General features: G+C 42.9%; 1 protein-coding gene across 19 annotated transcripts in view; it reads left to right on the forward strand.

The window, feature by feature from the left end:
* The window catches only part of Magi1 (membrane associated guanylate kinase, WW and PDZ domain containing 1), a 619206-nt gene that overhangs the window by 581637 nt on the left and 16298 nt on the right, over positions 1-21271 (forward strand). For 6 of the 19 annotated variants that reach the window (XM_058582074.1, XM_046452730.2, XM_046452716.2 and 3 more), the window contains 6 exons: positions 3070-3286; positions 7863-7946; positions 11419-11510; positions 12933-13125; positions 15989-16294; positions 19177-19380. In XM_058582074.1, coding sequence (XP_058438057.1) covers positions 3070-3286; positions 7863-7946; positions 11419-11510; positions 12933-13125; positions 15989-16294; positions 19177-19380 — 1096 coding nt within the window. The remainder of the gene's footprint in view (positions 1-3069; positions 3287-7862; positions 7947-11418; positions 11511-12932; positions 13126-15988; positions 16295-19176; positions 19381-21271) is intronic. The other 13 variants (XM_046452718.2, XM_046452731.2, XM_046452720.2 and 10 more) reach the window with 6 other exon arrangements.

A 21271-nucleotide genomic window follows, 5' to 3' on the forward strand; every position in this document is an offset into this window, starting at 1 on the left:
CAAGATTTAGATGGCATTTAAAAGGGATTCCAAAGTATAATTCAACTGAGAAGCAGTTTTGCAACCTTATTCCAAATTGTATCTGTCATTGTGTATTAAATTGAAGCTAAATGAGTCACTTATTTTGGAGGTGAGAAAGGCTATTATAATTTGAAAAATGATCCAGGCCTTGCCAGTGGATTCCAAATGTACATTCTCTTTATGGTGAAGTCACCTCTCTAGTTAAAGAGATTCAAATCTTCCAGGTCATCTAGGCATAGTGGCACATATCTGTCATCCCAGTAGCTTGGGAGGCTGAGGCAGGAGGCTTGGCGAGTTCAAAGCCAGCCTCAGCAAGGCCCTGAGCAACTTAGCAAGTCCCTGTCTCTAAATAAAATATAAAAAGGGGCTGAGAATGTCATTAGTTGGTTAAGCACCCCGGGTTCAATCCCCAGTCCTTAAATCAATCAATCAATCAATCTTCCAGGCTAGAGATTTATTGTATGGACATTTTAGGGTCCTGGAAGCCCTCGTGTGGCATGCTGGTGTATAAGCACATGTGTGTGGTAAGCGGGTAAAAGCACAGGGGCATTCTCTGCAGCAGGAAGTTCCAGCACTTTCCTCACACTCTCTCAGTGGGGTAGGGTTGCCAGAAAGGTCTTTTTCTCCAGTTCAGGGAAAAGATATGGTGGAAGAGGTTAAAGTTAGGTTTCAAGAGGCCAATGGTCCAAGAAGGCTGTAGTGCAGGGACCCAGAGTAACCTTACAAAAGAGATAGCAGGCTGGGCACAATGGCACACCTGTAATCTAATCAGCTCTGGAGGCTGGGGCAGGAGGATCTCAAGTTCAAAGCCAGCCTCAGCAAACATAAGGCACTAAACAACTCAATGAGATCCTGTCTCTAAATAAAATATAAAAAAGGGCTGAGGATGTGGCTTAGTGATTGAGTGCCCCTGAGTTCAATTCCCAGTACCCACCCAAAAAGGAAATGATGGTTGGTGGACGTTGCCTTGAGATCCTCCCACCTCAGCCTCCCAAGCTACTAGGATTACAGGCATGCGCCACCGCACCCAGCCATAATTCCACGTTTTTTCTACATATTGTGGTGTGTGGGTGCACACCAACAGTGTGCTGATCTTGTGCATGGTTGTTTATAATATTGATACCTTTCTAGGGGACACATGAAAAGAAAAACATATCCCCACTGGCATGCAAAAGAGAAGGGGTGTCTTATCTGTCTTGGTCATTTTCTCATCCTGATATCTTCACTGTTGCTCTGGGGAGCTAGAGGACAGGGGTCACCTCTTGGGACAGAGATCCGACACCTGGCCTGATAGTCAATGCACAGTGGTTGAGGTGGACGGGGTCCAAGTTCTGTTCCAGGGCTTGGAGTGCTAATATATCCACCTCTGGGCTGAGCTCTTCACCATCAGTGAGAACAGGGTGTTGTGGTGTTGGCGGTGATGTTTGTCGCCACCCAAAGGCCAATGCATTTTCCTGGTGTCTTCGCCAGTTTCTCATCCCCTTGGATCGGATGGAATTAAGCCTCACTTACAGTTTCCCCAAGTGTAGGATACGGTCCTCAGATGTCTCTGATGATAACACCTGATGGAAGAGTTGAGGGAACTGAGATGCTTGAGGTTGAAGATCTTATAAACTACTTTAAAAAACACAAGCTGCCCAGGATCCGTTGGAGAGGATGGAGATGCCCTTCCTCTCCCCCTTTACCATGACGCTCAAGCACGTAACTATGGTGATGTGACATCTCTTACACAGGAGGCAGGATTCTATGAGTTTTATTTTGAATAGAGGAAACGAAATACCTGGAATCACCACAATCTTTTATTAAAGAAAATAGGAGCTAAATTATTTTATTTTCCACCCATCATTTTTCTTCTCGGTAGGTTTTGTTCTCTGTTCCCTTGCCATTCAAAGAGCGTTTCATGAAATGGGAAGGGCCTCTGCTTAGCTGGTTTTAATGAACAGGAACTTGCTTGTTCTCTTAAAATTTAATTGGAACTCCCCTGCGAATGCTACTTAGACTGTGGATAAGTTGCAAGTTTAAGGAGGCTGACCCCCCAGGAATCAACCATATATAAAGTTCAGTCTTGACTTTTTTTTTTTTTTTTTTTGGTACCAGAGATTGAACCCAGGGGCTCTTACCCACTGAGCCACATCCCCAGCCCTTTTTTTGTATTTTATTTAGAGACAGGGTCTCACTGAATTGCTTAGGGCCTCACTAAGTAGCTGAGGCTGGCTTTGAACTCTCGATCCTCCTGTCTCAGCCTCTCGAGCAGCTGGGATTATAGGTGTGCACCACTGGTCTTGACTTTTAAACCATATCTGAAAAATTGATTAGCTAAGAATTATGAAAGCTTTTCACATGATAGCATTTCTTTAACCTTTAACTATCAGTCTTCATATAACTAAGCATGTTTTTTCTGTTTCTCCTAGTCTGTTTGTTGGTTGGTTTTTCTTTCCACTTTTTTTTTTTAATTGGTGCATTATCATCATGTTTGCTTCTGCAGTATTGGGCATTGAAGTCCAGGCCTCACCCATGCTGGACAACTGAGCTACCTCCCTCATCTTCTCCCTGTTCTAGAAGAACTGATGGCAAACCTTTAGAGAGGACTTGTGTGTTTTATTATCAAAAGATGCAACATATGGTACCCCAAGGGGCCTTTTAGCCCTGATTGTATTTCTTCTAGATGTTATACCCTATGGCGAAACCACTCCTGGTATTTTGTGTCACATGTTTTTGTCGAGAAATGAGGAGGTTAAAGCCGATCCATCATGCAGTAAACCAACCCAGTGTCTCAGCTCAGAACCTATGATGAGAATTAGATTTGTTTTCCGCTACAGCCCAGAGAACAGTGTGCTTTGTGATTATGTCTTTCTGTCTGGCCTGCCCCTCTATCTGTCTGCCAATCACTTGGGGATTTATCTGCATTGTGCATTCACTGGAGAAGGAGGACGCCCAAAGGTTGTTGATGTATTTATGCACGGTGTTTGCAAAAGTGCCCCACCAGAGCCGAGCTGGTGGGAAAACGCCCACTGGGAGAACCGGCAATGATCTCTTGCTTACTTTCAGCAACCACTGGAAAGGAAAGACAGCCAGAGTAGTTCTCAACACAGCGCTTCCAGCCACCGGAGCCTGCACACGGCGTCCCCGAGTCACAACACGCAGGTGCTCCCCGAGTACCCACCCACCGAGGCTCCCGCTCCAGATCAGACCGACAGCTCTGGGCAGAAGAAACCAGATCCTTTTAAAATCTGGGCCCAGTCCAGGAGCATGTATGAAAACCGACGTGAGTAGTGCCCCCGGGCTGCCTGCCCCACTCCCCTCCCCTGGGCCGGGCTCCTCCAACACAGCAAGGCTCCGAGTGTAAACTGGACCAGGGTATATCAGGATGAGGACCAGGCTCCTCAGAAAGCACCATCTGCTGGATCTCCATTTGGAGGCTCCGTTATGTCTCCAGGTTGGGAAACAGGGTAGAAAGGGATGCTCATCTAATCCCCAGCCTGGAGAAAAACCCACTTATTTTTCTCTGTAGTTGAAAGAAGGGGCAGATAAGAATGGCTGTCTCCTACATTATTACCTGAGCTGGAGTCTTGCAAGACAGTCTGATAGATAATAGAACCTAAATATGTGTGGGTGGTAAGAGGAAAATATGAGGTAACGAGGTAACGAGGAGAAATTAAATGCTTACTTTGTGGTTGCTTGGTTTTGAAAAATACTGGTAATTTTTTTTTTAATGATTCTCAATTTTTCTAAACATGCTCTCCAAAAAAAAAGGGGGGGGTGAATTAGGCTTTAATTATTTATATAGTGAGTAAGTGTTTTCTTTGGTTTTACTTTTCCTATAAGAATAGGTTAGTGACGGCGTACTCTGTAACTTCTTGGCTTTGATAAGCCTGTTAAATCCTTTCTGTTTAACTTTTTCCTCTTTATTATGAAATGATTTCCAAAAAGAATTCACCATGAATGATACGCATTTATCTCAACAGTGAAAGTTCTTACAAAGTTTGAATTTTAGATGGTGCTCGTTGAGCCTTTTTGGGGGGTGTGGCAACTTCTGACATTCTCTCCTGATCAGGGGCGGCCCACCCGTGACCTCTCTGCCTCTCCTTTTCCCTCTTTCGCATGGAGTGGAAAAGACTGTCAGGAGAGGGAACGTAGGGTGGAAGGGCATGAGAGACTGGAAGAGAGAAGAGCATCACTTAGCTGTTCCCTTTGTCCCTGTCACCCCTACCATGGCTATAGTTCCAGCCATAGCTATGGTCACCTCTCAGCCAGGGCCCCCATGGAGGTCATGGTGCAGAGGTTGGTGAGGGGTCGGCCCTGGCTCCTTTGCTTGTGGGAGGGCATCAGCTGGGAGACCACAGCTGCTCTGTGGCCCCAACAGGAGGAAGGCCAGCAGCCCTGCCCAGGAAGGAAAGTTGGTGACAGCCCTGGGTGGAACGCAGCAGTAGGGGGCCTAGGAGAGGCTGGAGACTTGCTCTTCCTCCTTTTCCTCCTCAAGGGAGGGATGCCCTAGCCATTGAGCACAACAGTGCCTGCCATTACGTAGGCTGCTTTGGCTGGTGGCTCCCTATACCGGGAGAAGCCAGCTAATTTGCAAAGGCATTTATTTAGTCCACGGACCAGAAAGACACCACTGAGGTCCCCCAGAGACCAGGCTGAGGGAATGAGGTTCCATTTGGAATATCCCTCCCTCACACACTGGAGGTGCAAGCACAGGCTGAGCATCCCTGGTTGTCTTAGTTTTTCACTTCTGGGACTAAAGGAACCGACTAGCACAATTATAGAGAAGGAAGCGTTTATTTGGGGGCTCACGGTGTCAGAGGTCAGAGGTCCCAGTCCACAGACAGCAGGCTCCATTCCTCGGGGCTCCAGGGGAGGCAGGACGTCATGGAGGAAGAATGTGGTGGAGGGAAGCAGCTCACATGGTGACCAGGAAGCAGAGAGAGACTCCACTCTCCAGAGACAAATAGAGACCCCAAAGCCACGCCCCCAATGCCCCCTCCTCCAGCCACACCCACCTGCCTCCAGCCACCACCCAGTTAATCCCATCAGGGGTCCATTCACTGGTTGGGTTAAGGCTCTCACAACCCAGTCCTGTCTCCTCTGAACCTTCTTGCACTGTCTCACATGTGAGCTTTGGGGGACACCTCACACCCAAACCATAACACTGACACAAAACTGGCAACCAGAAGTATTTCAGATTTTGGAATTTTTCACCTTTTGCAATATTTGCATTTCCATAATGAGATATCCTGGTGCTAGAATCCCAGTCTAAACATAAAATTCATTTGCATTCCATATGGACCTTATACACATACCCTGAAAGTAATATTACACATTTTTAATAATTTTGTACATGAAACTAAGTTTGGTGGTGTCGGACTTCCTACTTGTGGTGCTGTGTCAGCATTTAAAAAGTTTCCAATTCTGGAGCATGTTAGATTTTTAGATTAGGGATGCTCAACTAGTAAGAGCCTGGGGTCCATCCTCACAACGTCTCCTCCCTCATTATAATGATTTCACTTAAATAAGAAAAAAAAAAAACTACTGAAGAATGTTTTCCAAAGGGGTCGTATTTTCATATTCCCTACACATTCCTCTCTAACCATGAGACTCCTCCAATCAATGCCCAGCTTCAGGGGATGTTGGTATATTATTGCTTTATTGACCACACTCCTGCTTTTCTCAGTACAGTACACATTTATGATTGAGTTTTCCATGTATGAATCTCACTGTGATAAAATAGATCACGCTTTGAAGGGCTGGCAGCGCCCTCCTGGATTGGCAAGACCATTCTCCTGCACCTGTTCGATAGGAGGCTCCAACTCATTTTCACCCAGATGGGAACAGCATTTCTTAGGATTTGGGTCTTTCATCCAATTTTTATGAAAGTTTCCACCAGAATAAAATAATATCTAATGTGACCATAACCAGCTGCTGTCAGCATTGAAATGGCCCAAATGGCAGCTGGAATGAAATATTTGGGATGGTTTCATTTCTGCGCCTTCACTTTCTTTAACATCGAAGGAATCAGATAGAACAGCCCAAATGAGAATCCATTTCGTTGTGGTGATTGCAGGCTCCCTAATGGAGTGATAGCAGCAGCCTAATTGATGTGAAGATTCCCATGGATTTTCTCCTCCTTGCTAAGTGAGAAAAATGATGACACTTCCCCCACCCGTGGTAATTGTTCTGTAGCTGTCACAGTTTCTTTTTTTTTCCCTTTCACAGTGTGAATGAATGAACTTGAGTCAGTCTTGTCTTGGAATCAGGACTTTTTTTTTTTTTAATCCCAGATCAGTTTCTGCCATTGCCCTAGGTTATTTTGTATCTTGTCTTTTAAGAACCATAACAAAAATCTGGGGCATGCCCTGGGTAGCTTGATTCCCCGCCCCTCCCTGCACAGTGAAATGAGCAGAGTACTCCAGGAAAAAACATCAGAAGTCTACAGCAGTTCCTTAATTGTACCAGATGATCCCCTTTTGGTCGAGAATATCTTCCCCTTATATCTAATTTTATTAAGGGCAATGTGAAGATGAACAGATGAACACATTTTGCTTTTATTTTTTTTAAATTTTTTTGACACTGGGGATGGAACCCAGGGGTTCTTAATCACTGAACCACATCCCCAGCCCTTTTTAATATTTTATTTAGAGACAGGGTCTCATTGAGTTGCTTGGGGCCTCACTAAGTTTCTGAGGTTGACTTGATCCTCCTGCCTCAGCCTCCCGAGCTGTGGATGGCACCACTGCGCCCGGCTGAACACATTTTGATCACCTTCCTTCATAGGTCTAACTGTTTTATAAAATACCATATTCTTCAATGCCAAAACAGCATTGTCAAAATGAATCCGTCTGAATTACAGATGTTAATGAATCCTTTTGAAGGGTTTCAATGTTTGATTAAAAACAAAGACAAGCATTAAAGCCCTTTAAAAGCCCTGTTGTATTTTCTCCGGATAACATACCAATTGTGCACATGTCTTTAAAAACGACATTGACACAATCTTATTAGTAAATGTTCGGGAAAATTGGCTAGCATCCAGTAGCATTTATTTCCAAAGAATTTTTAAAGCTTGCCATTGCAATTTTGTCTAATTGCAGTATAGTTTGGAAAGAAAGAAAGAAAGAAAGAAAAAAAAAGCTGAAAGTGCTCCTATCAACCAACATTGTCAACCTGTCCTGCTTTGGAGTGACTTGCTTAGAAGTTTGGAATTGGTGACTGAGCTCCTTCATCATGGAGCTAAGTCTAAGTCTAAGGAGCTCATGAGTACTTCTAGATTTTAAGCACTGTCATAATGATTCCTATTTTATGTGTTTGTTCAGAGCTTGGGGCAGATTTGACAATTGTGTGTCTGTGAGCATGAGACTATTCTGGTTTGAATTGCCTAAAATTGACCTGGACTGGCCTTAGTACAGGGAGGAGTTCCATCAGGAACTTCATACACTCCTAAATAAATATGAGTGTCGCAGTGTCACAGATACACCGATTTTTTTTTTCTCAAAAGGCAATGAGGGTTTAGATGAACCTTCTGTAGATTGAGACATGATTGAAACAAGTTCATCGGAGAATGTATTTTAGAGTCTAATTAAATGTGAAGAGCCTAAGATGGTAAAGGGAGTCATAGGAACTCTCCGTGGTATAATTAGAAATTCTAGCTCTTTGACAAGTAAAGCATCATGAAAAAAAGAAGCCAAAATATGAAAAAGAAAAACCATCAAATCATAGTCCTTAAAATCCATAGCAGCCATGACCCACTGTACCGAGGGGCACTATCCCTCACAAATCACAACTGAGCTGAAATGAACTAACAGAGAATGTACATGAAGCTTTGCAAAACTGTGAAATTAATATTCCAGCTATGTCACCTTCGCCTGCATCGGGATTGAGCAAGGGGGAAAGAGAGAGAGAAATCAGTTCCACGAATTTTGGAGAATGTCAGAGTAAGGACCCTGCTGTGGACTTGTATTTCTCCATTATCATTCATCCTGTTCCGTGTTCCCATCAGTCCGGGGACCTGGGGGGAAAGTCATAAGAGGGAGGGGGGGATAATGTGCCCTGAAGGGAAGCCAGTGGCCTGTCCCCTTAGCCTAGCGTCAACTATTGACAAGATGAGATGAGGCATGGTACACGTCTTCGACATTGTGTTTCTGTCCATGGGGACATCAGGAGGGTCTCTTTGAACCTGGTTCCTTCATTGTCTCCAGGTATCAAAGGAAGTCTTTTGAGTGCTTTATTGAGTTGTTATTGGCATTGCCCAAAGGAGAGTAACTGCTAAGATGGTTTCCCAGACAAGACTTAAAAATGAAGACAACTGGATAAGGTTTTCTTAGTTCTATGTGATTAGCCTCACTAAAATAAAAATAAAGTCATATTAATATAAAAATGGCTCTTATCCCACTGGTTTATTACAAACTTAATTCTAGCTGGGTACAGTGGCTCATGCCTATAATCCCAGTGGCTCTGGAGGCTGAGGCAGGAGGATCGTAAGTTTGAGGCCACCTCAGCAGCTTAGCAAGGCCCTGATCAATTCAGTGAGACCCTGTCTCTAAATAAAATACAAAACAGGGCTAGGGCTATGGCTCAGTGGTCGAGTGCCCCTGAGTTCAATTCCAGGAACCAAAAAAACCCACTTAATTTTAATAGAATCTGCCTAAAATAGAGAATTAAACCTTTTGAGGTGAGCAGTTGAGAAAGCTCAGTACCTCTATGAAGTGACATCAGAGGAGAGAGATTTGGGAATCCCATAATAAGTTTCAGCACTGATTCATCACCAAAGGTATATATTTGGGCAAATGACACTTCATTGGTGGAAAAGTCCATTTGTTAAGATGCTAAAGCTGAAGTACCAAAAGACTTGCTTTGTCCTGGGGTCTGTGTTTGTGTCTGTGTTTCCTGACTCACTGGTGGTGTCTTTAACATCCCGAGTGTCACTGGGCGGCTTTCTTTTCAACGGAGAACTCTCAGAGTTGATTTGCCATGTTCCCACTGATTCTCCAAAGGAAGCAAATGCTCTCTCTCTGGGGACTGAGCTGTGTGGTAAGCCTGAATCTGCAGCCACCCCCGCCCTACCTTGATGGCTGACACCTAAGTGTGCAACATCAGGCAAGAGGGGGCTCCATTTGGTGTCCCTGTGGGGTGGGCAAATGTTCCTGTGTTAAGTGATACTAAGAAAAATGCGTCTGGGCTGGGGGTCTCTGCAGAGGCCCTTTCTCTGTTCCCAGAAAGGCCTCCTAGCCCTTGGCGGACTTCAGATAGGCCCTGAGGCTGACAAATAGCAGTGCTCTATTAGGATAATAACCCTCCTACTTGAGTGAACCAAAGACCAGATGCTGCTTGATTTAATTTGTTGTTTCAATGAGGCTATTACAGCAAATACCCTTTACCCATCGACTTGCACAGATATATACATACGTATATACAGTTACCTTAGTGTGCTCAATATTACTCTCCAATTGCTTTTACAGGCGTCTTATGATGTCGCGGAGCTTGTGTTCCGTGGCAGCTTAGCTACAGCAATTACAATAAAAGAGGATTGGATAAAAAGCACCTGTGTAAAGCCAGAGCATGCAGCTAGCTCAGGGAAAATAAGAGACTCAGAATCCTCTGGCTTGTACCTGCCTGACAGTTCCCTGCCTCCTGGTGTATTTAGTCACTCTACACCTGTAAAGGGACACTCTCGCTGACCAGAAAACTGCATAGCCATGTTCTTCATTTCTATATCCTACTGTACAAACTTGGGGAAAGAATAAAATTTTCACTACTCACCTCTTAAGCCCTAAATCCCATTAATTAAACAAACCAGAAAGTATGCAGAACAGTGTTTTGAAATCTCCATAAGGATCACAGCAACTAAATTATATATGTTCTCTTTAAATAAAAGTGATGTCACTTTATAGGCCAAAAACACCCTATGTATACATTCATGTATATTTAAAAATTAAGTGAAAATAGCCCAAAAAAGGCTATTAATAAAAAAATTACCTTATTGAAGGAACAGAGTGGTATATAGAATTATTTCATGTATAGTAGTCATCTATTTTTCTGGAAATTTGTTTTAAAAAATGACATTTTTATTTTAAAGCCCTTAAGCATTACTGAGTGCTAAACATAAGATATCAAGTTATTGGGTAATAAATGAGTATTTCAATGTTGAAATATAGGCAGATTCTGGAATAAAGTAGTCATTTTAACAATGAGTTGTGTGGTTGGTTAATCTGGATTGCTTTTGTACTGGGGAATTGAACCCAGGGGTCCTTAACCACTGAGCCACACCCCCAGCCCTTTTTTCCTATACTTTACCTAGTGACAAGGTCTCACTGAGTTGCTTAGGTCCTTGCTGCTGAGGCTGGCTTTGAACTCATGATCCTCCTGCCTTAGCCTCCCAGGCCTCTGGGATTACAGGCATGTGCCACCATGCCTGGCATGGAACTTTTTTGTTATCATGAAAGGTTGACTATCTTTTTCAGTGATGATATTAAAATCCTGTAAACTTTGCATTTGGAAGAACTAGGTTTTTTGTTTTTGTTTTTTCAGAGCTGGGGAGCTAAACCAGGGCCTGGCAAATAGGAAAGCACTCTACCACTGAGCTACCCCCAATCCTTGAGAGTAAATATTTTGGTGAAAATGACCTAACAAATCAAATTATTAGTTTTACTCATCTTGATTATCTTTAGGAAGAAAAAAGTGACTTAAACAAAAATTAGGGGCTGGGGTTGTAGCTCAGTGGTAGAGCATTTGCCTTGCACGTAGGAGGCCCTGGGTTCGACCTCAGCACTACATTAAAAAAAATAAATAAAATAAGGTATGGTGTCCATCTACAATTAAAAAAATGTAAAAAAAACACAAATTAGAATCGGGCATGGTAATGTACGTCTGTAATCCCAAGAACTCAGGAGTCTGAGGTAGGAGGATCGCAAGTTTGAGGGCAGACCTTGGTCACTTAGCAAGATCCTGTTTCAAAAACCAAAAAGGGATAGGGATGTAGGTTAGTGGTAGACCTCCCCTGGGTCCAACCCCTGGTACATAAAAAGCAAAAAATAAAAACAAATCGATCAGAAACACTTTTAAACCCAAGTCGTTTACTTCCATTCCCTAGTTGATAAAGCTTTTTAATTTACTTGATTCCCTTACAACGATACTGAGAAAAGCAGTCAATGCCGACGCCTCTCTTAGGTGGCCCTAACGGTGTGGACTTGGTTAGGAATCATCAGTGATATCCTTTGAAGAACTTAGGGCCCAGTGACTGGTCCGTTTCTTGTGCCCGTGTCGTCTGTTACTCACCTGTCTAGATCCTCTGTCTGTCTGCCTGTGTCGAAATGCTTTCATCTGTTCAAGCCTTGGCAGTCTCGGTCCTATAATTGTGCTCATCTTTGACCAGCCAAATAATCTGCCTTCCTTCTCCCCTCTCTGCAGTTCCCGACTACCAGGAACAGGACATCTTCCTCTGGAGAAAAGAGACTGGATTCGGATTTAGGATTCTAGGTGGAAATGAGCCGGGGGAACCTGTGAGTCTTGTCTGCTTCTTTCCTCAAGTGCTGTGTTCTGATACTTCACAGCAAATTGGTCACAGTGACAGGCCGTGGAGACAGGAGTCCGGCTACACCCGGCTCTGACTCTCATCCCAAGCAGTGCGGGATTCTCCTGGGCTTTTGCAGAGCTTTTTTTTTTTTTTTTCTTTTTTGACATGAGGAAGAAGGGAAGAGATCCTTAAAGTTCATAGTCTGTAGACTATGGCAGCTGAGGGTAGCAAAAGAAAAGCAGAAGTGGGGTGTGCACCCACAATTAAGGCCAGGGCCTGGTCCCCTTAGCTAAGTCTGTTCCTCTGCCCACAAGTAGGGGGCTTTGTAGGGTATGTGGCTGGTGCACAGAGAAGACACCAAGCAGTGTGACAGACACGAGAGTAGGACCTTGTCTTGACCAGAGCTGTGACAGAACCCTAAACAGGGGTCAGGAAACATGGGCCTGAGCTTCTTTGGGTTTAGAATCAATGCAGCATAACGTGACAGGGTTTTCTTTTGACAGGAGTAAAGAGAACTAGAGATGTGTGTTGTTCGTTTCTTTTTGATAACTGCTGCCACTGTTATTCATTAAGCACCGACTGTTTGCCAAGTACTGTTTTAAAGCCTTTTCATGTACTTTTCATCCATCTGATCCATGAGTTTATCCCCAATTTTCAAATCAGAAGATAAAAATGCAGAAAGGTTAATTAACTTGCCCAAGATCACAGAGACACTGACAAGGGTCCAGGAGCAGAATCCATATTGTTAGACACTGTTTTGTCCAAGTCCCTTGTAAACTCCAGGTGTTGCAGGAAGGTGATTGTAGTATTACCTACTACAGAGAAGGCAAGGTACACACAAACACTTCAGCTCGAGTTTAATGAATGGCAAGTATAACAGGCAGACATTAAATATAAAGAGTGGTCTGTTTTCAGGTGCTAAATAAAACCCACAGAAATGGGGATCTCAGGCCAGAACTTGCTGAACTCATCCATTCATTGGATCGTGTTCGTCGGGCACGCCCTATTGCTAGGCCTAGTGCTGAACCCTTAAAAAAGAGTCATGTTAGAATTAAAATGAGCAGGATTTTATGAAAGGAGTTTTCCTGGGTAGAGAGGAAAGGAAAAAAGAGTTCATAAATGAGGGGGGTAAAGGGATTCATTTCTCTAAAGGGGAAAAAGAAAGAGTGTCACCAGCATACCACAGATAAACATCCAGGAACAAAGCAAGAAACAGTTATTCTTTTCTCAATTTCAAAATGGTTGTTGCACCGAGAACAACGACTTATACAGTAGGTGCTCAGTAAATGCTGGTGGCATGCATGCGGACCCAAGTGAATGAATTGAATTATTCCTAGAAATGAGGAGGCCGTCGGTATAACAGTAAATCAGGAGGGCAACGTTTCACCCATGGTCCATTACCCAACAGATTTATATTGGTCACATCGTACCACTGGGTGCTGCTGACACAGACGGCCGCCTGAGGTCTGGCGATGAATTAATCTGTGTGGATGGGACACCAGTAATCGGGAAATCACACCAGCTCGTGGTCCAGCTTATGCAACAAGCTGCCAAACAGGGCCACGTCAATCTCACAGTGCGGCGAAAAGTGGTGTTTGCTGGTACGTTTTCTCATTCATTCCTCCTGTGCTCTGTCATTTCTGTGTCTGCCTCCTCAAGCTTCTATTTTAGCAAATGTTTGCAAATGTGATGGAGCTCAGGATTTCCAGAAGGTTTGCTTCTCTCCAACCCTGCAAAATGACTGTCATTCAAAAGTACTTTAATGTGCCATTTGCATATGTTCAGCAAAGGTTTCTAGAAGGATCTCCTTGAATATAGATGACCTGCCCACCCTCCCCTCACCAACTAGGACTTAGCCAGCCTCTTCATTTGATGATAATCCTCAACAAAAGAGATCATTAGGAATGTCTGAAAAGTTGCAGCTTCAAAATTGAGAGAATCAAACTTAGGTTTGTACTGCAAAAAAAAAAAAAAAAAAAAAAAAAAGTCTATAGAAAGGTTAATGCTAGTGTACCCTGTGATTGCTTGTTATATATATTAAACCAAACTTCTCTATTTCCTTTTTTTTTTTTTTTTGGTACTGGGGGTACTGGGGATTGAACCCAGGGCATTCAACCACTGAGCCACATCCCCAGGCCTTTTTAATATATTATTTAGAGACAGGGTCCTACTAAGTTGCTTAGAGCCTCACTAAATTGCTAAGGCTGACTTTGAACTTGCAATCCTCACATCTCAGCCTCTTGAGCCCCTGGGATTATAGGCATGTACCACCCTACCCAGCTATTTCCCTCTGTTACAAACAAACAAACTGTGGAACTGGCTACTTCTAAGCCATCTGTGATTGTTTCCTCATGACCTGAAGCTTCAAATTCTAGTTCTCAAGATATTACATATCCCTTCCTGCTTAGCTCAAAAATAACTTTCTCTCTACAAAATGCCCTCCTTCTTCCACATATCTTCAAATTTTACATTTCCTGTTTGCCTTTCTTGTGACTCATGGCTTACTTCTGTATCAGAATCTACCATGCTTAAAATTTGTTCGTTTTAGGTACCCGTGGCAATTAACTGTATTTTGACATAGTATATATACATGGAGCATAACTTCCAACAGAATCTGCCATTTGAAACAGCTCGTGATGTAAAAGTCTGACCTTTCCATTGGCTAACCAGCTTCCTAAAAGCATATACCTTAATTGTTGACCCTTGTATGCAGTCTCCCACCCCAAAGCCTGTAAGACAGCCCAGAATGTAGAAAAGGAAGACTGAGGGTTGCATCGACTGAATTACTAAAGCAATATGACATCAGATATTAACAATTCTCCATAGTTATTATTAGTATAACAAATACCTATCAGATAAAATTAATTGGTTTCTTTTTTTTTAAATGAGTGTAACTAACTTTAAGTGGTATGTAATTAATTATAGAATTAAGATATTAAATTCCAGTGTGAGAGTCCTACCTACTGCAGCCCAGTGCTAATCAGTCATAGATTATGTTCCTAGAGCTCATTTACAGCCTCACAATCCTTTTTAACGTAGTATTCTGTTAAGGCAGCAGTAGTCAGCTAAAATTGGTTTTTGAGAAGAGTTCAAGGAAAAAAAAAAAGGGAAAGGATTTTACTTCCCTGGCTCAAATAAAAATAGTGAGGCGTGTGGGCTCTTTGTTTTACGTTTATTTTTTTTAATTTTTAATATTTTAGATATTTAACTGTGGATAAAAGGCATGTTAAACCTGTGAAGAGACATTATGTCAAGTGAAATGAGCTAAGCACAGGAGAAAGATGATTGTGTGATTCGGCCTTCGTGAGGTTTCTAGAGTGGTAAAATTCATAGAAACAAACCAGTAGAGCAACAGAGTTTGGAGACGGACATTGATAGTGGTTGTACAACCACCATAATGTACCTATGCCCCTGAATTGTGCACTTCTGAATGTTTATAAAGTTCAAATTTATGTTCTGCATGTTTTTCACAATTTAAAAAAAAAAAAAAAAAAAACAACCCTATGGAAGGAGAAGCTTTGGGAGATAAATATAGCCTCCTCCACTACCTGGACACCACATGCATTTTGATTTTGGCACGGTTGGTCCCAGGTCCTCTGTTGGCTTTAACTTTGTCAGCTGACAAAGCCATACAACTGGAATGGTGACTGAATTTGGAAGGGGGTTAATGCTCCCAGTTGTGTGGTTAGGGCAGATGCTGACATGTGGAAACTAGGAAGAAAAGTTATATGTGCCTCTTACAGGTGTTGTCCCTGATCCAATGTGTAGAAACCTTAAAGGTTCAGTCCCCTTACAGTCACCTACATGAGAAAAACAAACTCTGGGCAGAAATGTGATTCAGAGGGCATGGCAAGATGACTGTGTGGCTCAGGCTGTCTGTGAGGCCAAGATAGTAGCCATCATTGATACAGTCCCTGTCCGTGCTTGCTCTCCATTGCCCTTTGTGCAACAGGGAGCTATTTCAGAGTGGGCTAGTCTTGCTGCCAACTTGAATATGCTGTAGCAGTACGAGATTTGGGGTTCCTCTTTGGATCAGTGTTCTTGGCCATCACATGGTTAGTGTTCCTAAGAAAGGCTGTTTTCCATTCAGGTATTGAGTTCTGTGAGGCCAGGGGCTGCTGTCCCACATCCACCTGATGATTTCAGGTGTTGGAGGTAGGGGAAGGTGGAAGGGGTGGCAGGGCACGTTTTTTGGTGGTGTCAAGATTTAGACGTGAACCATGTGCAATGTTGCATGCCTATAATCCCAGAGGCTTATAAGGCTGAGGCAGGAGGATCATGAGTTCAAAGCCAGCCTCAGCAACAGTGAGGCCCTGAGCAACTCAGTGAGACCCTGTGTCTAAATAAAATACAAAATAGGGCTGGGGATGGGGCTCAGTGTTCCAGTGACCCTGAGTTCAATCCCTATTACAACCCCCCCCCCAAAAAAAAAAAATAAGACTCAGACGCAAATCTCTGTTGCAGTCCCGAAGACCGAGAACGAGGTGCCCTCGCCAGCCTCCTCCCACCACAGCAGCACCCAGCCGGCCTCGCTGACGGAGGAGAAGCGCACCCCGCAGGGCAGCCAGAACTCCCTCAACACCGTGAGCTCGGGCAGCGGCAGCACCAGCGGCATTGGCAGCGGCGGCGGCGGGGGCAGTGGCGTGGTCAGCACCGTGGTCAGCACCGTGGTGCAGCCCTACGACGTGGAGATCCGGCGCGGGGAGAACGAGGGCTTCGGCTTCGTCATCGTGTCCTCGGTGAGCAGGCCCGAAGCAGGCACGACCTTCGGTGAGTGCTGAGCGCATTTGTCCGGGGTTCCCTCCGCGCCAGGGCAGGCTCTCTTGCCAGGGGAAGTCAGCCAGGATCTCATTAACAGAAACGCTTTAATGCTTTTTGCTTTGGGTAATTAGAGTCTTAACTGGGGATGGAGTCTCTTTGGGAGCTTTTTCCCTCCTAAAGTTGGGGGGAAAAAAATTAACCCTTTTAGTTTTCATTCTAAATGTGTGATAGCAAAGCTTCAAGCCTACATGAGGTTTGCGTGAAACTTAAATAGCAACCCCTTGACAGCATGAAGTAGCTGAAGTGTTTGCCATACAGACTGTGGACACGTCCTAAGTAGAATATCCTTAATAGCAATGCCCTCAGAAAGTCTTCCAGGTTTATAAAAGGAGCATCAGGACACAAAAAAATGATCAGGAAAGAAAAAAAAAAAGAGGTGTAAGGAGTTAAATGTGACATGAGGTGCTCTTCCCAACTCCTCTGTACCCTTTCTCTATCCCTATCTGAATATTTTAAATGTTTAAAGTAATATTTTCCTGTTTCTTGATCTAAGAATCTGGTTAAGATCTGGGTTCGAAGTCATTTGATGTTGGGTTACATTCTAATGTCGGGGGTTTCAGCCACATATGGAGAAACACCAGTGTTGCTCTCTCCAAGTCTTTGCTGTCTTTGCATGAGCGAAAACAACAAGAACTCAGATGAGTCTATCAGATGGCTCTATTTCTCCTTACAATGGATCATAGACAATACACTTCAAAAAGATGCACCTTCCTGATAAGATTTCAAAAGTCCTTTGCCATCTCCCAGGCGTGGTTGTTAGTAAATATGTGATGGGAGAAGGGAAAGAGCCATGAAGGCTCTGACATTTACCCCAAGTGACCTGACCACTTGAAGCCTGATGACCAGTGGCCTTGGTCACTCACTGGCTAGGATCAGCAAGGTGCTACATCTCCTTAGCGTTCTGATCCAGTAGAACTCACTTTGCATCCATTTAGAAGGTTGCTTCCTGCTAAAGCTGCCTTGCCCTTAAGTTTTACATTCTGAAGGAGACACTCAGCCAGGTCTATGCATGTGTGGCTGCAGTAACAAACACCCCTTACTAACAGTGCTTTTGTGAGCTACATTAATAAAGTTATCATAGCATGTCCTGGCTGGATAACCTGAAAACAAAGCTAGGGGTTTTTTTTTATTTATTTATTTTTGTGTGTGTTTTGTTTTGCTTTTTAAAATAATTTTGGAGATTTTTCTGCTTACTTTAAAAAAGAAAGTAAGAAGAGAAAAGAAACCCCAAGTTGTTTTTCCCTTCAGATCTACAATTTGACATGTACCACGTAATACCTTCAGCTATTTCAGAATTCTCACATTCAGTTTCTAGAAAGAAAGAACAGATATGTCGGGTTTCAGGTTATGTGTTGTATGATGAATATTGAATGTTTTTACTTACAATTTGGTCTTTGATTGTTTTCCTTTGATTCTTACAATCAAATTAAACTTTGCCTAATACCTTGCATGAGACTTCTGAGCTGTGCAGCGCTTTCCTGGAACCTGCTGTTTGATACCTTTGCCATTTGAGTTCTCCTTGGAGATGAGCTAAACTTAATCAAGACCTTGAGTCTGAGTCTCCATGCTCCCACCACACCTGTTTGTTGGCTTCCAGTAGACAGCTTGCCTTCTTTTGAAACTTGGGCAAATCTGTTGAAATCAAAACAATAACGGGCATTTCCCCCCACCTTTGACCCTTCTAAATTATGATGGAAGTTCCAACTCAAGTAGTTTCAGGGTCTGCCATGTTAACTTTGCCATCTTCCCAAAAGGTGGCTTCACATCTTTATTGTTCCTAGAAAGACTAATTCTCAAAATAGATGCATATGAATAAGAAACATTGAAACTTGATATCTGATGACCTGGAAATCCCATGTCGGACCTCAAAGCCAATTTCTACCTTTCTCTAGAAGCTAGTAGTGACATGGAGTATCTCCAAGCACTCTTCAAATACCCTTTTCCTGGTAATGCAGATTGTGGATGTATACTAACTGTTGATGAGAAAGGAAATGATGAAAGGAAAAGGGGCTGAGGATTGATTTGAACTTGGCTTTGGATCAGCATCCTCCGTCTGAACGAGTACTAGGTTCTCATATTCCTTTGGGGGGACTTTTGGGAGGCAGGAGGAGGATTTCGGAGCTAATGAGCCTGCTGAGCCCTCCCCTGAAAGCACATGAGATGGGCCGATTGAGCAGAGGTCCCATCATGAAGGAAGTGTCAAGGTTGGATGCTTTCTTGGCTCATCTCTCGTAATTATGCCCCTTTTCTACAGCTTTCATCATTCTGAATAGAAGGCAGAAAGTGCTGGTCCATTAGTGATTTCAGATTGAATTTGGGGTATAGGAGACTCTTAGACCTCACCAGAAAGCCAGGGATTATGTTTCTAAATGGTGAAAGAACAAAACATTGGCAGCAGCTTATACAACACCTGGCAAAAAACTAAATGACTCTGTGAAAAGACCCCCCTCCCCCGCCCTGCTCTGGGCCTCACATTAGTGGTCCCTAAATAAGCCAACAGTAAGCTATTTGGGGCTCTCGAGTCTCTTTGAAGTTGCTAGAGAGCCCAGATTGTGCAATTATTGTAGGAGGGAGACAAGGGTGTTTCCCTTGGAATCAGGGAATAGCTACAGCCGTGAACTCTGGTTCAGGGCATGGCCTCAGAGCTAGGCACCTAGTATTGCCAATGTTTTGACCGTCGGCACAGAGCTCTCCTTTAATAACATTTGCTTAATGCTTTAATTAATTAACACTTAACCTTCTCTTTCCCTTTTCAACCCTTTTTCTCCTCCCTTCACTATATTCCCACGTAACTTAAAAAAAAAAAAACAACTTAAAATTCAATATCAAAGCAGGCAATGCATGTGTGGCTATGCCTCACAAAATAGGTCGGATTATTGAGGGGAGCCCTGCTGACCGCTGTGGCAAGCTGAAAGTAGGAGACCGGATCTTGGCAGTAAATGGATGTTCCATCACCAACAAATCCCATTCAGACATTGTCAACCTAATCAAGGAAGCAGGAAACACAGTTACCCTCCGCATCATTCCTGGGGATGGTAAAGTATACCTCTTATCTCTCTCCCTCTCTCTCATGTGCTCTCTCTCTCTCTCTCTCTCTCTCTCTCTCATTAATGCTCATGTAATTGAATAGTTTTGACTTAGAGGCAGCTCTGTCAGTCCCTAACTGAACATACCCATCAAGCCAACATAGCCATTGTTACTAAACCACATCTCACCTTCATCTGATTCATCCCATCGCCCTGGGATCCTGTCTTTCTACAGATAGGGGAACTCCACAAAGCCTCCAGTGTGCCCCTTCAAAACTACACAGAAAACTGTAAGTTTTCATGCAAGTAGTAAAGATTACCTGATGTTCTATCTGGAACTCATGAATGCCCTTTTCAAATCATCACTGAAATTTAATAGTAGAATATGGCAACTTCTCAAAACCTACCTAACGGGAGTGCAGAGCCAGTACTATGCTCTTCCAGAATAAGTGAATGTATCAAAATTTTTATTTAATGAGAAAATCTTAGGGTTTATGCCTACTTGATTTGTCCTAATTTTGGAGGGAGGGGGGGTATTGGAGATTGAACTCAGGGGCACTCGGCCACTGAGCCACATCCCCAGCCCTATTTTATTTAGAGACAGGGTCTCAATGAGTTGCTTATACCTGGCTTCTACTGAGGCTGGCTTTGAACTCACCATCCTCCTCCTTCAGCCTCCTGAGCTGCTGGGATTACAGGTGTGTGCCATCACTTGTAGCCCAAATTTTTACATGTAGATGAAGAAAAAATTAAATATCTTCATTTTTCATAGATTATATTTACATTAAATTAGAACTATTCTTTTATGCCTATTTGCTTGACTCATTAAAGTCAAATCGTTGGTTTTTCCCTACCCCACCCTCTGCCGGACCACGAGGACATTTGTCAATGTTGGCAGTGGCACCTAGTGGGTGCAGACTAGAGATGCTCCCAAATGTCCTAAAGTACACAAAAGAGCCTCCATAATAATAACCCCGTGCAAAAATATCAGTGTTTGTCTTCTTACTCATATTTTGTAAACATGAAGTTGATAACACTAATATCAGTAAGTATAGATTGCTTTGGCACTTAAATCCTGAATAATTGATTGATAAATAATTGATCCTACACCAACCTAGCCCTTGGGACAAAAGTTATAACTTGTTACAAAATGTTTAATTGCCTTTTTTCATTCTTTCCATACATGTTATAAAATAAAATACATATTCTAAAAGCCACTGAGTATTTCTCAAGAGAGAAATGTGGTTTATATAGATAGTACAGTAAAAACATGCTATGCCATAGATCCAATAAAGTAAGAAAATCAAACATTTTATCTGGAAGTCATTCACCAAATAAGTATTTTTATATAGTAATTATGAGAAAGTGAATTTTTTGGTTCAAGTTTTGATTGATGTAGCCAGTGATTTTCAGAACAAGTAAATGCAAAACTAAACAGTAAATATTTGACATTTTTTCATTCTAAGAACAGAAAACTTTCTTTGTGCCAAAAATATCCCATACCAATTGGAGAGAAAGAAAATAGTTCCTTGAATGGTGGTCTTCCTCACCCTCTTTCCAACCATGGTTAGTAATTTACCATCTGGTCTGAAGTCCATTCCACCAAATTACCACTCTGGAAAGCTATTACAGTTTACAAAAGTGAGCACATGATGATAAAATGTGGAAACATAGATTCTTAATGGAAAGGATAAACGAAACCAGAAAAATGGAGTGAGGAATGGTTCAGAGACTATAGAGAGATTGCAAAAAATAATCCAGAAGAATGGGAAACAGGAATTGACTTGCCGGTTCTGTACTGGTTTGTTTTAATATGGGAATGAGAATGTCTCAGAAAAGAAGGAAAGAAAGCTCTCCTTGCAGGAAGGGCATAGAGAAAGAGTTTGAAATCAGAAAAGAC

The sequence above is a fragment of the Marmota monax genome, unplaced genomic scaffold (assembly GCF_021218885.2).
Source record: "Marmota monax isolate L192 unplaced genomic scaffold, Marmota_monax_Labrador192_F-V1.1 WCK01_AAM20220418_F8-fsc00042, whole genome shotgun sequence".
In the NCBI taxonomy this organism is placed as follows: Eukaryota; Metazoa; Chordata; class Mammalia; order Rodentia; family Sciuridae; genus Marmota; species Marmota monax.